The following is a 15,474-nucleotide window of genomic DNA, read 5'->3' as shown; positions in this document are numbered from 1 at the left end:
GAACTCGGTGGAGCTGTATGGGAAATAAGTTCAGCCTCTAGAATCTACACAAATAAGCAAGAATTACTGTGAAAAGAGCTTTTTCCCTAAGGGTATGCCTGCACTTTCATTTCTAGTCTCAAACAGAAAGAAGAACTGGAAAGGCATGTTAAATTAAAAAAAAAAAAAAAAGTATTTCAAAATATCAGCTTAGCATGTCTGAAATTCAGGGGGCGGAGAGGGAAGGATTCCTGAAAAACCCCTTAATCCAAACAGGCAGAGCTTACAGATGGAAACAGCTCTCCTCTAACGTTTCACAGAACAGCCCTGTGAATGAGGTTCATAGGACTGCCTCTGCCTCTTCTTTGGCTGAAACTCATTCAACATTTTATGCTGAGCACTTTGCTACTTTGCACTCTGCTAGAACAGAAAGATCTATGGTAAACTCATGGGTTTTACATAGTTATAATTTACTGTTGTTATCTAATATATCCCCATTTGCAGCCAATCAGAAAGCTAAAGGCTCCTCTTGGATTCCCTGGCTTTGATTTAGCAGAGGCTCTGCCGCCGGGCCTGTCCCCGTGCCCTACCCCGTGCCCTACCCCGTCCCTCTCGTGCTCCTCGGGGGGCACCTCCTGCACAGCAGGGGGATGCAATGCCTCGCTGCAGCACGGGGGCATATTCAACAGCACGTACAGTACACACGCTGCTCCATCAGAATAAATACAGCAAATAACTTCTTCGAGGATGCTCACTCCTCCTCTCCCCCAGAGAGACAATCTGCTGCAATCCCACCCTCCACACTGCAAACTTTTCCAGCAGGTGGGATGCACTCCCCAGACCTACAGGTAACAGCTGGCAAAGGGAAGGGGAAGCACTTCGAGTGCCTCTTGGGACAAAGCCTTCTCACCATTTGGCCCATAATTCTTTTTAATGATACAGGAAAATGAAAAATATTTTAAAATTCTGTATTTATTCCATCCCTGTTCTAAAGTATTTGCTTTTACAATATTCCTGTTTCACTAAGAGTCTACTGTAGTTGTGAGCACACTAGAGTTTTCTCTAAGCTAGTAATTATAGGTTATGAACAAAGCCAAAAATAAACCTCTGTTTACTAGGCAGAATTCATAGAATGCAACACATTTGGTGGATAAGGAGACTGCATTGCATGAGGCTTTAGTATCAGCTTTGCAGCTGAACGCTTTTAACCCTTGAATTGCAATCCTGTACGCACAATGAATTTTGCTAGCCAACAGTGAACATCAGTGAAACAGAATTCTGTAACAAATATGACACAAAAAAATAAGGTGGTTATTTAATTTGCTTATGGCTATAATATGGACATCAGTGACTCTCAGAAATAATCCACTAGAAATGCTAGGACTCAAAACTTTCTCTCAACCCTGTTTTTTCTTACTTTGATCTGTGTTATACTGGGGTAAATCTATTATCTGCAGATTATTACTGGGCGACGTACCACCATACAAGCAATACCAAAATTAATCGGTACTAGTCTTGCACCCAACTTCCTGCTACACCGTGTGGCTCAAAGCGATCTAGCTCTGCTCTGTGCCTGCCGAGTGCTACGGGACTTCTGCACAGTTTATGCCGCAGTTGCATAGCCTCTCTGCTTGCACAACGAAGACAGGAAAATTTGGAGACAGGTGACTATTTCATACATACACACACTTTCTCTTCCCTTATTCCTTTCCCAGGAGACAGTTGTAGATGAGGGTGGGGGGAGGGTGGCTTAGCTGAGACAAAGATCTTCTCTTTTGGGAGGAAGTAAAGGTAGCAATTTCTACCCTACTCTTGTAAACCAAGTCAGGGCCTCAAAAGCTCACTTTGAAACATTTCCGTATTAAATCACTGATTGTTCTCCTGAGATATGTCTCCCTTGCCCTTCAGCAGAGGAAAACCCTAAAACACAATTTCCCAGAGAGTCCAATTCTTTGCAACCTTTACAGGAATAACAAACGAAATAACTCCATCAGGCAAACACCAGCATATCTGTGAGCAAGAGTTCAAGTTCACGCTTGCTGATCACTACTTCCCAAATGCAATTCCTGTACATGCAGAAGCCTCAAATACAGCTTACAATATAATTTGTACCAAAAGAATATAAATGTTTCAGATATTAGAGCTAAAAAATACCTCTAAGGAAGGAACTCCCTTATTCACTGGCTGTGGGTATTCCCTAAGAAGCCGTTCCTCATCCAAAAATTTTCCATCTCTACCATTGCTTGCAGGCTGGAACAGTCCATAATTCAAGACATCTTTCAAACTCTGATTCAAAGTGCACAAAATTCGTTGCTTTGCAACCCATACTGAAGCTTCAGGGTTAAATCTAATGCATTTCTGCAAAGAGAAATGATAAAAAAAAACATGTAAAACAATAAAAAAACATTTAAACAGTATCTTACATTCTAAAATTTACAAATTTAGTATATATTTAATAAATCTACATATTCCATGACAAACACGCATCAACAAAACTACATTTCGGACACTTATTCCTCTATAATAGCCAATGCACAAGCACTATGAAAACAGAGGACATTTCAAGTCCTTCCGCAGACATCAGAGAGCATATTCTTTCTCAGAGACAGCGTCTTTACGCTAAACCTCTTAGAAAAGCCAAGTGAAAGGGATGTTACAAGATGTTTACGCAGCCACTTGATTCGAGGCTGTTCTGATGTGTGACCTGCCACAGCTCCACAAAACAAGTATTCAGGCAAGAGACCTAACTCAACTGAAGCTACGTTTATCCTAGGATAGGATAATTTTAAGAAAGGAACTATATGACATGAAGCAGCAGAGGACCTGAAAGCCTAGAAAATTCATTCCAGCCCAGTGTTGATGACACGAAGACATATCATCAACAGTGAAAAGCACAACCAGATTCTAAAGGACGTGAAGAACTTTCAAATGACAACTGTTTTTAATTGACCAAACACTGAGTCAATGAGCCAGTTTTGGATAACATGACATATTCAAGCTGAGGAGTCTGGCTCTGTTTCTGTGAATTAATCCTCAGACAGGAGGACTATCAGTGGACCCTGATAATGAGACATCCCCTATTCATCGCTGCCGCCTAGCTGGAAACCGCACCACCGAAGCTGCCATGATATCATCTCATGCAGGCTTTTACCGAATAAGCACAGTAGGCTCATGAATATTGGGTCCTGTCCAGCTCTACTATATCTGAGGCATGAATTATTAAAAATGCAACTCAGTTTGCCTTTCACAGGTTCCTGCATGAACTGCTGTTTTTCAGATACAGCTCAAGTACTGATCGTAAGATATTTAGGGATGCGCAAGGGAAGAGGGAGCACCAGGCAAGGAAATGGCAGCTGGAGACGCCGACGAATAACAGCAGAGACTGCAGCTGCAGACTCCCAGAAGCACCCTGCTTGCTCTGCTGCTACGTTTCCCCTTCCTCCTCAGGTGGTTTAATTCAGCACTGCATCACCCTGGCCACTACCAGCCTCCACTCTGCCGGTGTGGACCACTCCTGCTCCGCTCGCAGCCGTTCCTTCCTGCCTGTCCTGCCTCTCCTTCCCCCAACGGCCTATTCTTTTCTTCTGTGCTCATTTTATAACCTCCTCAATGTTTATGTTATTGGTTTCAAACTTTCATTACAACATGCTCAGGAGATGCTGTGATCTAGGAAATAACAGGTAGCTTTAATTCTTTGTGGTCTTAAAGATGTGTTCAAGGGATATATTAGATTTAGTTGCAATTAATGTTGACTAGGAAACAGTTTTCATTCTCATTACATTCCTTAAATTTCAGAGTGTTTTGTGAAAACGTTTTTTTTTGTGGGTTTCTGTTGTTGTTGTTGTTGTTGTTGTTTTTAACAAAGTAGCAGGAAGGAGAGAGGGAGGCAGGAAGGATGCGTGGACCATCTCCTCATTCCAGAGCAGCCTGGCTGTTCAGACACCCCCTCAGCAGCCAGGGCAGCCAGTTCTAATTCCCTGCGTTACTTCAGTTCCATATCTCACTCGCCACATGGCTCTTGCATTGATTCAAATTTCTGTTTATTTTAATAAGTAGTTTTCAGCAACACAAAAAGTTGCCAGTTACAAGGTATGTTATGAGATGAACGTCCACATGCCGTATACAGTAGCATGTTATGAAGGGACATGTCATTACCCATACATCCTGAAAGACTGTAAGAAGTGCTATTAAGAAGGGGGGAAAAGCAACAATAATTTTTTAATTATATTTTTTCCCCAAGTCTTATGTGAAATTACTATGTGAAACAGATTATTTTTGGACTGGTTTTAGACTGCTTTGATTTGAACAATACAGAACACTAACTCCTGTTCGCTGTTTGACTAAGTCTAATTTTTTTTAATGAACCTTGAGAATGCAGCATGCTGTGTTTTGTTCAGTCTATTCTCATTTTCTATCTGTTTTTGATTAGGTGCAAATATTGCAGATAATGGTGCACATACCTAATTCTCAAAGATCTGCTAAAACAGCAAATTTATAAATAATTTTAAAATTTCTTCAGAGTATATTTCAAAAGAAAAAAAATCTTTATATAGTGTTTATACACTTTGCATCAGTAATGCACAATATTTGTGCTCTGAAATGTTTCATTTTGCACAAGCCTGACATTGTCACATTCATGTAACACACGCGACCAGGTCATAAGAGCTTAACCACCTTGATCGGACTGAAATCTTGGTGAGGAATTCTTTTAGTGTAGTAGGTCTAAGGCTTGTTTTAAAATCAGCTATCTGATAACAGTATCACTATTGCATTTCTACCACACTAGTTAAAATATTTTATAGAGTCCTCAACAGCAATATAAATGCGGAAACACCTTGAACTAAAGCTTTTCACATTCCTAGCTTTTCTAGTGATTCACAAGAACCAAAAATGCACTTATTTTAATAAATGTTGATCCTATTTACCTAATTACCAATACCTATTGATAATTTATACTGAACTGGTATCAATGAGTTAAAAACAAATCAATTTCCTACCAAAATGCTAAATCAAACTAGTGAGAAAAGTGGTTATTTACACTTTCTGTGAACCCAAACAGGACATAAAGGGAGGCTCTTACCTCTTTCTCACAGGCAGCTGCTGAACAAGAGGATAAGAAGGACTAATGAAATATTGCATAATGCCTTTTTTTTTTTTTTTTAAACACCAGTTTGCCTCTGGAACACCTCCCCTATCCTGCTTCTCTCCTGGTCCAGATTAATCAGGCAGATGTCCCAAGAGAGAGACCACCACAGTTAGGCTCTCCATCACGTAGACTAGTCCTACACCTTCTGCCATGCTTTCTACCATGAGGAAACCTCAGCTGAATCACAGCCAGGTCCATACACAGAGTGCTTTAGTTAAGACAGAAACAAGAACTCACTAGATGCACATCTTCCTACATCTAATTCTTCATATTTGCATTCCTACAGCCACAAGGACAGAGGATGCAAGTGTGTTAAGTCATCTACATATCACTCTAGATTTTGCAAAAGAGAACATTAAAAAAGGAAACAAACAACTGCAGAAAATGCCAAAACAGAAGAGTAGAATGGGTTGTTCACAAGACAGACTTCTTACTGTTCCAGGACAGTGGCTCTGGGCAGGAAGATAATGTCAGTATTTCTCTGTAATTCCACAAATAAATCCCATAGCCCTTACTCAGAGGGCATGAAGCTAGTGAGATGTCTGAAAAATAAGAACTGTTGCATTGGACATATCTAAGCTAACAAACTTCTTTCATGTGGAAAAATGTTATTCTGTTTGTTGTTTCTTCATAATCAAGGTTCATGGCTACATAGGCAGAGGGATGCAAGAAATTCCAATTTAAGTCGTAAAATTCCTTAAATCATTCTTCTGTATGATACAGGACAAATATACAGAAGAATTTGCACGCTTTGTGATTCTTCGTGATTTCTCTGTGAATATCTTGTGAATATATGTAGTACCTGCTTTTATGATGTGCTACTTGCTTTTGTGATGTGACATGTCAAGTTCTCAACTTGCAGTCAAAAAAGTTATAATAATCTGTATTTTATGTTCCTTTAAGTTAAAAAAAATTTTCAAATTGATTTTTCTATTAAAAAGTTTCCCATGCAAAGGCATTCCCCAAATTCTGCCTCGTTTGTATTTAGGAATACAAAGCAGCTTCTTAATTAAAATAGATTCTAACTAATTTTTATTTACACTAAAATGGTTTTCATTTCCTTTCAAATGTCAGGCCATTTTCTAATCTGCAATTACTACTCTCCTCCGCAAGCATCACTTTGTCTCTTTTGCTACAAACTGGCTTATTTGATGCTCTTTTCTTCGCTGTCCAACCTTTGAAAACTTTTCCAGCGCTAGGTCCATATCTAATGACTGCCTTCAAATTCCACACTCTTCTGGCAGCTTTTTCTCTAGTTCTAACTGGGGGGAGGCATTGCCTTTTACATCAGAATACAATTATCCTGCACGCTGCAGAATGACAAAATTCTGCCCTTGCTTTCATACTTACAACCCCAGAATTTTTTTTTTTTTTAAACAAACTCTTCTCCTCCATACCTTCTTTGACAAATTATTCTTTAAAAAAAATACTTTTTCATCATTAATCCAAAGCTAATACACTATTATAGTTAGCTTAGTACAGACAAATGCACGTTTTAATTATTTTATTAGTCCAGCACTAAAACTGACACAATATAGAAAACAATAAGCCTCTTGCCCAAAGAGCTCATGGTCTTTTACAAATGAATCTGATATTCACAATCTGACCAAAATGTCCCTTTTACAGTTGTATGTATATTTAGAAAGCTGTAACGGGGAGACATTCTGCAGTGGGACATGAAGGTTTACACAACCAGTAAAAGCAGAGCAAGCTTGCCAAGGACAGGAGAGGAGCGCCCACAGTGATCACACGCCTGCTCCTCCGGTGATGGAATATTTATGCAGGGGGGGACAAAAGAAACAGATCAGAGGAGGTGCTGGAGTACAGGAGGAAGGATTTTACAAGCACATCTGGTCTGTGGAGATGCATTCACACCTAAATAATCTGTACGTAAAGGATGAGTCTGCAAATGCAGCCACCAAAGAAGTGCACAAGAGAAGGGGATTCCTCTCTTTGATATCTCACACATAGCTAGTCAGTACTTGGCTGGGCATTAGTTCCTAAACCCTGCTGAAAACTATTCTCCATGATGTACCAAGGTATATTGCCAATAGTGGAATAGCAAGAACCCCGACATCAAACTCGAATCTACCTCCTGCCTGAGGGAATCAACGGTTCGGCAGGCAGACGGGAGCCTGCTCTCCATTCGCTGCACTGAAACAGCTGCTGCGGTTTCATACAGCAACACACAGACAGACATTAAGCAGCTGGATTATTTTTTCCTTGTGTCAGCCTGTATAATGGGAACAAAAGGCAAAAAGCCTAGGATCAAAGTTTAATTTCATGACAAAAGGCAAGCGTGACACGTATTCTGAATCGAGTCAAGGTCATTCTTTGGTAAAACTTCTTGGCAGCCCATCTGAGATAGGGCCATATTTGCACTCTTGAGTACCTCCTCCTTTCTTCAGGATCATTTATTTGTTCAGCTGAGCAGCACGAGTCAAGGCAATGGAAGAGACTATCCTCCTGTTAAGTGCAACATCTCCGTAACTGTGGTGACCACAGGAAAATAAGGCAGCAGCTGAGTCAAGAAAAGCTAGAGAGCTTCTTGCAGCAGGATACCTTCAATGAACCATTAATAAAAAACAGAAAATAGGTCTCGTTTTGTAGCAAAGAACTAAAGAAATACATATGAAACTTGAATAAAAATATATCTGGAAATTACAAGTGTGATATCTATTCCACCTTTTTGTTGCATCCTAAGCATAGACAAAATGGGATAGTTTGCCTTTAAGGCTAGCTACCTACACTATAAAAAAAAAAAATGAAACAGACCTATTCAAATAAGAATAAAAAAAAAAAGAGTGGCTCAAAGAACACTGTCAAAACCACAACGGGCCACTAGGAGTCAAAGTCTAGCAGCAATACCGCAATCAACATTGCTTGCTGAAATGTGAGAACTGGATTTTAAATATGGATCATGAGAAAAACAGTAAATTCCAGTCTTGCACTCCTAGGCATTGGTGAGAGTAAGTTGCTAAGTGCAACAATAACACTGGAAGAAGGGAAAAATATAGCTCACCCACTCCAGCTAAAAGGAAAATATTAATTCAATGGGAATAATGTTCATGACAGAATCTCCAAGGAATAGCATTTATGCATTCAAAATCTAATCAACCAAAACATCTTTTTCATCAGGTTCATGAAGATGTCAATCATACAGAACCATGCTGTGACACAGGAATCATTGAGAAAAGGCTTATACAGATGCCTCCAAAATGTGATCATCAGAATACCAACATACAAGTGATCCCTTTTGATAGGAGACATCAGTATCAAGGATGTGACAAAGAAAAAGTGGAAAATGCAGATGAGGGTTGGGCATCATCAAAAAAAAAAAAAGAAAAAAAAAGGCAAGGCGTTCATTTTGATTTGTGCTTGGTGTTCATCTTAATTCTTGGAGGCACTACTTTCCTTCATCAAAGCATACAGAAAACACTGAATGCATGAGATGACAGGTCAAAAATCTCAGCCTGGCCACTCTGGAATCAGCAGGCAAGTCAGATCACCCATCCAAATGCAGGGCAGAAGAGATRTCAGGAGCACCCGCAGTGCTTCCATCGTCAAACTGAAGATAAAGAGAAGGAAGATGATGCAAAGCAGCAAAGGACAATCAGTCACACAACTGGACACAGTAAAATACACCTGTGAGAAGCTCCAAAGGAGGTTCTGGAATAGATCTGGGGCAGCAGAGGCAGCATAGACTGGAAACAAATAAAAATGGGGGCTTCCTACGCTAGAATGTGACTCAAACTGCAGTTGTGACAACAGGGTTGCTACCTTCATAAAACAAAAATTGCATGAACTAAAAAAGTGTCTTATCTAGGCAAGAAAAGCATGGAAAGGAAAAGATTCTTAATTCTAAAGGCCAATGAATACTGGAAAAAGTAAAGTATAACAAAGGATACAAAAGTGTATACAGCAAGCAGTAGAGGAAAATTGAAAAGCAGTTAAAACTTAAGCTATTGCTTTACCAAGTTGCCAGTTATCAAACAAGATTTTTCAGTCTTGGGAATTCCAATATTAAATCAAAAAAAAAAAAAAGGGTCAGTAAATGCTCACAACTGAAGTGGAGCAGCAAAACAGATGGGCAGAAAGTATTTCAAAGAAGTCTTCAGCAGACCCAATCCCATCTCAACATCAGAATTCAATAAAACATGTGAATCTGAACATTTTGATTTGAAACATAATCCCGAGGGAGCGCCTAAGCACAGGACAAAACAAAAGAGCAGAGCAACAGCAATGTGTTGATAACAAAATTCTAAAAACATTCCAAATAAAACTTGCCTGACAGATCTGTTCATGAAGTGTGGCATTTAGAGAGTTCCTCTAAACATAGAAAATATATCATTGTCAGAATATCATGTAAAGGAGATTTTCTTAACAACAGCTACTGCAGAGGAATCACACTACTTTCAGTTATAGAGGAAATCACTCATAGTATGTTACTACATGAACTGAGAAAGGACAGAGATACGACTCAGAGAAGACTTATCCTGGACTCGGTCCAGACAGGTCTCACGAGACTTCCGACGCACATTGCATGCCTCCCAGAGGACAGTGCTGAACAGTTAGCTCCCTTGGTCCTCCATGCCCAGAAGACATTCGACACCACATGCAGACACAGTGGCTTTTTGGCACAAGGTAGGCAGTTGTCTTGGGCAACTGGGGGCTGTCAACTGCCAACTTTGCTTATGGAGAAGGAAAGATGCAGATGGGTCACAAATAGGTTCTGCTGACACCACGACATCAATCTTTGCTGCCCCAGGCATGGGGCATTCTCCTTCAAAATTCACAATTGAATTTTGCCTACCCTGCTGAGAAACCTCGAACCACCTTGGTGCACAGTCCTATCACCCTTCTGCTTCACCAGCCACCAACCCTGTGTCACCACTGTGGGATTTGGGGATCTTTTGAGATACTGACTTTTAGATACCACTTCAAGCACAAGATACAAAGTCATACATCCCACTAGATGAAGCAAACAGCACACCAGCAGTTTCCAAATATGAAGGAAAAAAGGTCTCTTTGCTTAGCAGGATTAGTTTTGAGCACAGAAGAGCGGTTCAGACCCGCTCACTCTGTATCCTCTGCACCAACAGAGAGAGGCCACCACTGCTGAGAGAGGATAAACTTGTTACTGTGATTTAACAGCAACGATTAGGGGCCATTGCCAAGTCCAAGGCTTCTGTGCCAGGTATAGTACAAATAAGTTTTAGGTCAAAAGATACACTTGTGTCCTGCTTCCATAAAGGATCTATCAATGCTAAGCCTCCCGGCTTAATAAGTCAGGAAATTAAATGCTGCATAACACCACTTTTTTATTCACTGTTCTATGCACATGTGTTTGTGAATATCAGGGGCTTGGTAATTTTTATGATTTCAGGCAATCTTTTAACTGCTTGTTCAAATATTCTCCTGTGCTAAGGATGACACTTAGCACAATACAATGATGAACAAAGGCACTAAGAAATGACTCTTTCTACACAGTATTGTTTTAATACATTGGATTATCATCTGAACTAAAAAGGAGACAAGAAAGAATTGACATAAGAACTGAAAAATTAGTCTTCATAAGAGCTTCATATGAGCTTGACAAGGCATATAATATTTAAGCCACTGCAGCTGATTAACATCTTTAAAGTTTCAGGTCAGAAAAAAAGGACAATAAGTCAAATTTCCTACAGTAAGTGATACTTTATAAAGTCTTCTATAGCAGCACATTCTACCCTATGATGCTTGCTGCTTGATTTTATACATACAATGAAATAAAGGTGATTTACACCACAGTCACTGTAGATGAGCAAACTTTTCTCTCCAGTGAGTTTAGCTATATTTACAGCTTCACAGTGAGTTTAGTTTATTTAGAACCCTGAACTTGCCTTCTTTTAAACTAATATATTCTTGATCAGAATTCTTAAAAACAATAAAGAATAGAAATGAAAAAGTAATTTGACACAATTTCATTCTCCTTTGATTAAACAACCTAATTTTAAAACACCTTTTATGTTTAATTAATTATAATTATACAGCAAATGGGGTGTATGTTGGATTTGACTTGCAGCTATAACACAGCTCATGAACTATGATCTTCTAGCTTTGCTACACTGCATTTAATCTATCAGTCTTCCTTTTTGTAAAACTGAATCTAGATTTCACTTTTTTGCACAGGAGCTTGTAAGACTGATGAATTATATCAGAAATAGATTATCTGGTATAGAACTGTCCTAAACAATTGAGTTACTTTTCATTAAGACTTTATTGAAAAGGAAAAAAAGATTACTGAAAAGTAAAGCAATAAAAATGAACAAATGAAACCCTAACCCTAAAATATATATTTTATTTCATTTCCTGCAGAAAATGAATTTTCACAAAATAATTGTTTCAAGAAGAAATAGAGTAATGAAATGAGAGGTCTTCAGGAAGCTAATATCTCTCCTTTTCTAACAGCAGAATAAAACTAGTAAGTAAAGCTCATCCTTCTGTTTTACTGGGTTTGTTCACTGAGCAGTGAACACAGTCAAAGATGCAGCATGCTGCTATGATCATCAAAAACACCCTAACCATGTCAAGACAGACCCTGTCTTGACCCAGGACTTGATTAGAGGCAAAATACTTCTAAATTTAAGATGTACAACAGTGCTCCTTTCGGCCCACGTTGAAATGTCATCACCAAAGGTGATGACTGCTTCAGCCAAGACCTAATGAAAGTCCTCACAGCAACCACAGTCCTGCTCTGCCCTCTGAAGCCTCCCTGTCTGGCTCAGGTCCCGTATCATCTCTTCCTCATACCACATGAACTAACAGAATGCCACTATAATTTCAGTAGGAACAGGTTCAAGCCTCATCTCAATGAGCTTTTAAATATAAGAATTGGAAAGATACTCCCAGCTCCAGCACAGACATGTGAATTTCTGCAACACCGTGTAGATTCGGCTTTAAAAAAGGAGCTCTACAACCACACCTAAGGCCACACTATCAAAACGGTTCTTGTCAGCCTTTAGACAGGCCATCTCTACCACTCTAAAAATGAACTTAATTAAAAAGAAAGAAAGTTTCAGCTGAAATAGACCTTCAATGGCAGCACAGTATGATGTAGATCTTAAATGGCAGCACAAAAGGATGCAGCACACATCCATAAACAGAATGGGTTTTTATAATCATCTTTCAAATCAAGAGTCTGATGACTACCATCAACTGAAAATCCAGACAGCAGCATTCAAGGCGGCCCAGGCTAATTCAGATAACTAATCATAAACTTGGACAATCTGAGTTCTAGATAACATCAGTAAATAATTCCCAAGACCTGTTCTAGGATGAGAACATTATTCCTATTGTAACATTTGTAGAGGACAATGATTCTTTTACTTACAAAACTACAATAGCAAACTTTTTCAACTTTGTTCTCCTTACTTTTCAAATAATGAATTTTACTCATTCAACCATACAAGAAATGCATCTTAACAGCATCTTGCTAGAGACAGTGAGGAATCTGGACCGTAGATTTTTGCTACAAAAGGAACACTAAAGATTTATTTTTGTTCAAAAAAAATCTTTTTATTATCACATACTCCAATTAATCAGACAACTCTAAGCACACAAAAAGTCTGTTTAATTAGTTTCTGTAAGACAGAGAGTGATTAAGTCTTTTGTTGAAAATTCTCCATTTTCATCCAATAGACTTAGGGGTGGGGTATATAGCCATTGGTCCACAAGTTAGCTTACAAATGATTCCTCTAGAGAAAACAGAGGAAATGTTCACTTTAACATCTCTAAAATGTTTCCAATATAAGAGGAAGTGAAGAGGAGGTGGGGAAGAACAAAATGATTTCATTTCACTGTAAAAATTGTGGAATAATACAATGCCATGCTTTCTTCTTCCTCCAAACTGTGTGTTGATATCATTGGGTGGCAGTCTGAAAAGCAGCATGGTATAGTAAAGGCATAGAGGCAAGAGAGGAAGGAAAGATTTATTTCCATTTTTCTTTCCTCCTCTTTATGCTCTAAAGGTTATCAGCTATCTAACAAGGATATCTTTTTGCAGGTTGATGACAGAGAAGGGGTACCAACATGGTAAAGGGAGAGAGATTTTGATGAACTCCTCCCAGAGCCCAGTTTAGTGTCAATCACAAGCTACATCATGAAAAGAGAAAATAGAGGAGATTGGGGGGGTTACACATATATGAGGTTTTCTTGGAGATTAAATGTGATTTTTGCTTTCAACACCCAAATTCTAATGAGAATTTAGTTCTCAAATTCTCCTTTTTCTATCCAATCAAATGCCTCTGAATACAGATCAGACAGATACTTTGCTTTACGGTCACAGCTTTCATCAAATTAACATACTAAATACACTCTCTTCGCAGTGATGATGCCTTAAATTTAGGGAGTCAGTCTGATGTACCACTGAGGTACAAAATGTAAACACTAAAAGAACACAGGACATGAATTTTAACTTTTTTTTTTTTTAAAGTAAGAAAATAGGACAGATCGGCTGCTGATTGAAACCAGCAAAGCTCATCCTTTTAAGACTTTTTTTTTTTTTAATGGTAATGCAATATCCCTTACCGTTTGCTGTAGATCAGGTATTATGATTCGAATTACTAACATATTGCTCTGACTGTCTTCCATTCTGCTGCTTGGCTTTGCTGCGGTAGCTCTAATTGTATCATAAATAGTTTCTTCTTTGGAGCTGTCTGATTCAGATTCAACAGAATAGTCTGAAAAGCTCTGTGCCATTTCATCTTCACTTGACGTTGGGCTTCGAGGCATGTTCAAGTCTTTTACCCTACCAATACAAAGCAGAAAAAGATAAATTATAGCTGAGTTTCAGAAATGAATCAGCTGCAAGTTTTGTTTGTTTTCTTAGAAGTAACATGCATTTAACAATGAAGTTGTAAGTTTTGTCTTCCTCATATTTCCTCCTGTCATTTGTATGGATAGGCAGAGTGTAATGGAAATAAATCTGCCTAGCAAGTAACTATAGAAAGGAAGGAGGGGTAGGAGAAGTAAGAGGAGGAATAAAAGGAAAGATGACCTTTCCTCCCAGACACATCCAACCTTCCAAAGGATCCAGAGAAAAATGCAGCATAATTACCAGGTTCTCTCCTAAATAGCACTGTCATAAACTGTACTTAGAACTAGATCTCTCTTTGAAGGGTACTTCTCCCAGTGCAAAAAGACACTTCAGGGGATTCATATACGCGCTAAACTAACATCATTCTGTACATTGAAAACTGTATAGCTAAGGCTTCAACAAAAGATAGTATTTTCATACAGCAGAATCAACAACAAAAAATGATGTACTACAGACTGCTAGGCTGATGCAGATGCTCCTTTGGGGTTTGTGGTTCATATAACATCATTTAGCACTGACACTACTGAAAACTCAAATACAGATTTTAAAAATGACTTTATTTTTAGCCTAATCTATACCACAGATTAAAAAATATTTCTACTTCCAAAGTAACGACATTTGAATTCAGATGTCTATTGCATCATGTAAGATCTCACAGTAACAACAGTAGAACATTTTCCTTTCAGGTTTTTCAACTAAACAGCAAAAGACTTGTCTCACAAATTAAAAGCTTCTCCAGGAACTGAAAACGACCAATAAAATTATTCTTTGGAAAAATTGAAAAAAAAAAAAAAGAATTTTTAAATTGGAAAAATTAAAAGGACCACCGTGAACTTTGCAGTGCTTGATAACAAAATACTTTTGCAGTTTTTAGAGGCCAGAAAAATGTAAATTTTTTTTCTTTACGTCCTCAATGAAAAATCAAAACCTTCCAAAAGAGGTTCCTCCCTTCTTCTGCTTTCTAATTAAAAAAAAAAAAAAAAACCACACACAACACACAGGTTAAAAAAAAAAAAAAAGCCCACCAATTTCATTGTCAGCCCACATTAAAAAGATACTAAAACAGAATTAAAGTACAGAAGGATGAATTGACTTTGCCAAGGTCATTCATATACCAGGTGACTGTACCGAGATCTCTAAATAGTATTTTGCACAATGGTCTCAACTGGATCCCCACACAAAAGCAGGGAACAACAGAACACTTTCTACCATTGTGTTTCATGATTCAATTTGAGCCAAATAAATATCACAACCAGATTACTCATTCCTCTACATTGTCCAGTCTTGTATACTAAAATGGTTACAGAACAGGCATAAAAGGCTATCACTGCAATTCATCATTTTAAGGGGGCTCTGTGTTGCAGCCAGTGTTTACACCAGACAACAGGCAGTGGCTTCCAACTCGAGGAGGTCGAAGACAAGAATTTCCAAAGCACTCGGGTGTCTCCCATCAACAAACCCTATTGTTATTTCTGACAAAGGATAATTCCAT

General features: G+C 38.6%; 1 protein-coding gene across 1 annotated transcript in view; it reads right to left on the bottom strand.

Annotated features, from left to right (window-relative positions):
* The window catches only part of SHANK2 (SH3 and multiple ankyrin repeat domains 2), a 316,407-nt gene extending 302,510 nt beyond the window's left edge, over window positions 1-13,897 (bottom strand). Inside the window, exons 1-2 of the mRNA XM_026089348.1 lie at window positions 13,694-13,897; window positions 2,134-2,337 (exon numbers count right to left, since the gene is read on the bottom strand). Of these exons, the coding sequence (XP_025945133.1) occupies window positions 2,134-2,337; window positions 13,694-13,897 (408 nt within the window). The remainder of the gene's footprint in view (window positions 1-2,133; window positions 2,338-13,693) is intronic.
* Window positions 13,898-15,474: the final 1,577 nt, after the last annotated feature.

Source organism: Apteryx rowi, unplaced genomic scaffold, assembly GCF_003343035.1.
Source record: "Apteryx rowi isolate R43461 unplaced genomic scaffold, aptRow1 scaffold_81, whole genome shotgun sequence".
In the NCBI taxonomy this organism is placed as follows: domain Eukaryota; kingdom Metazoa; phylum Chordata; class Aves; order Apterygiformes; family Apterygidae; genus Apteryx; species Apteryx rowi.
The sequence above is the reverse complement of the archived record's forward strand: the minus strand, read 5'-3'. Positions and strand labels throughout refer to the sequence as shown.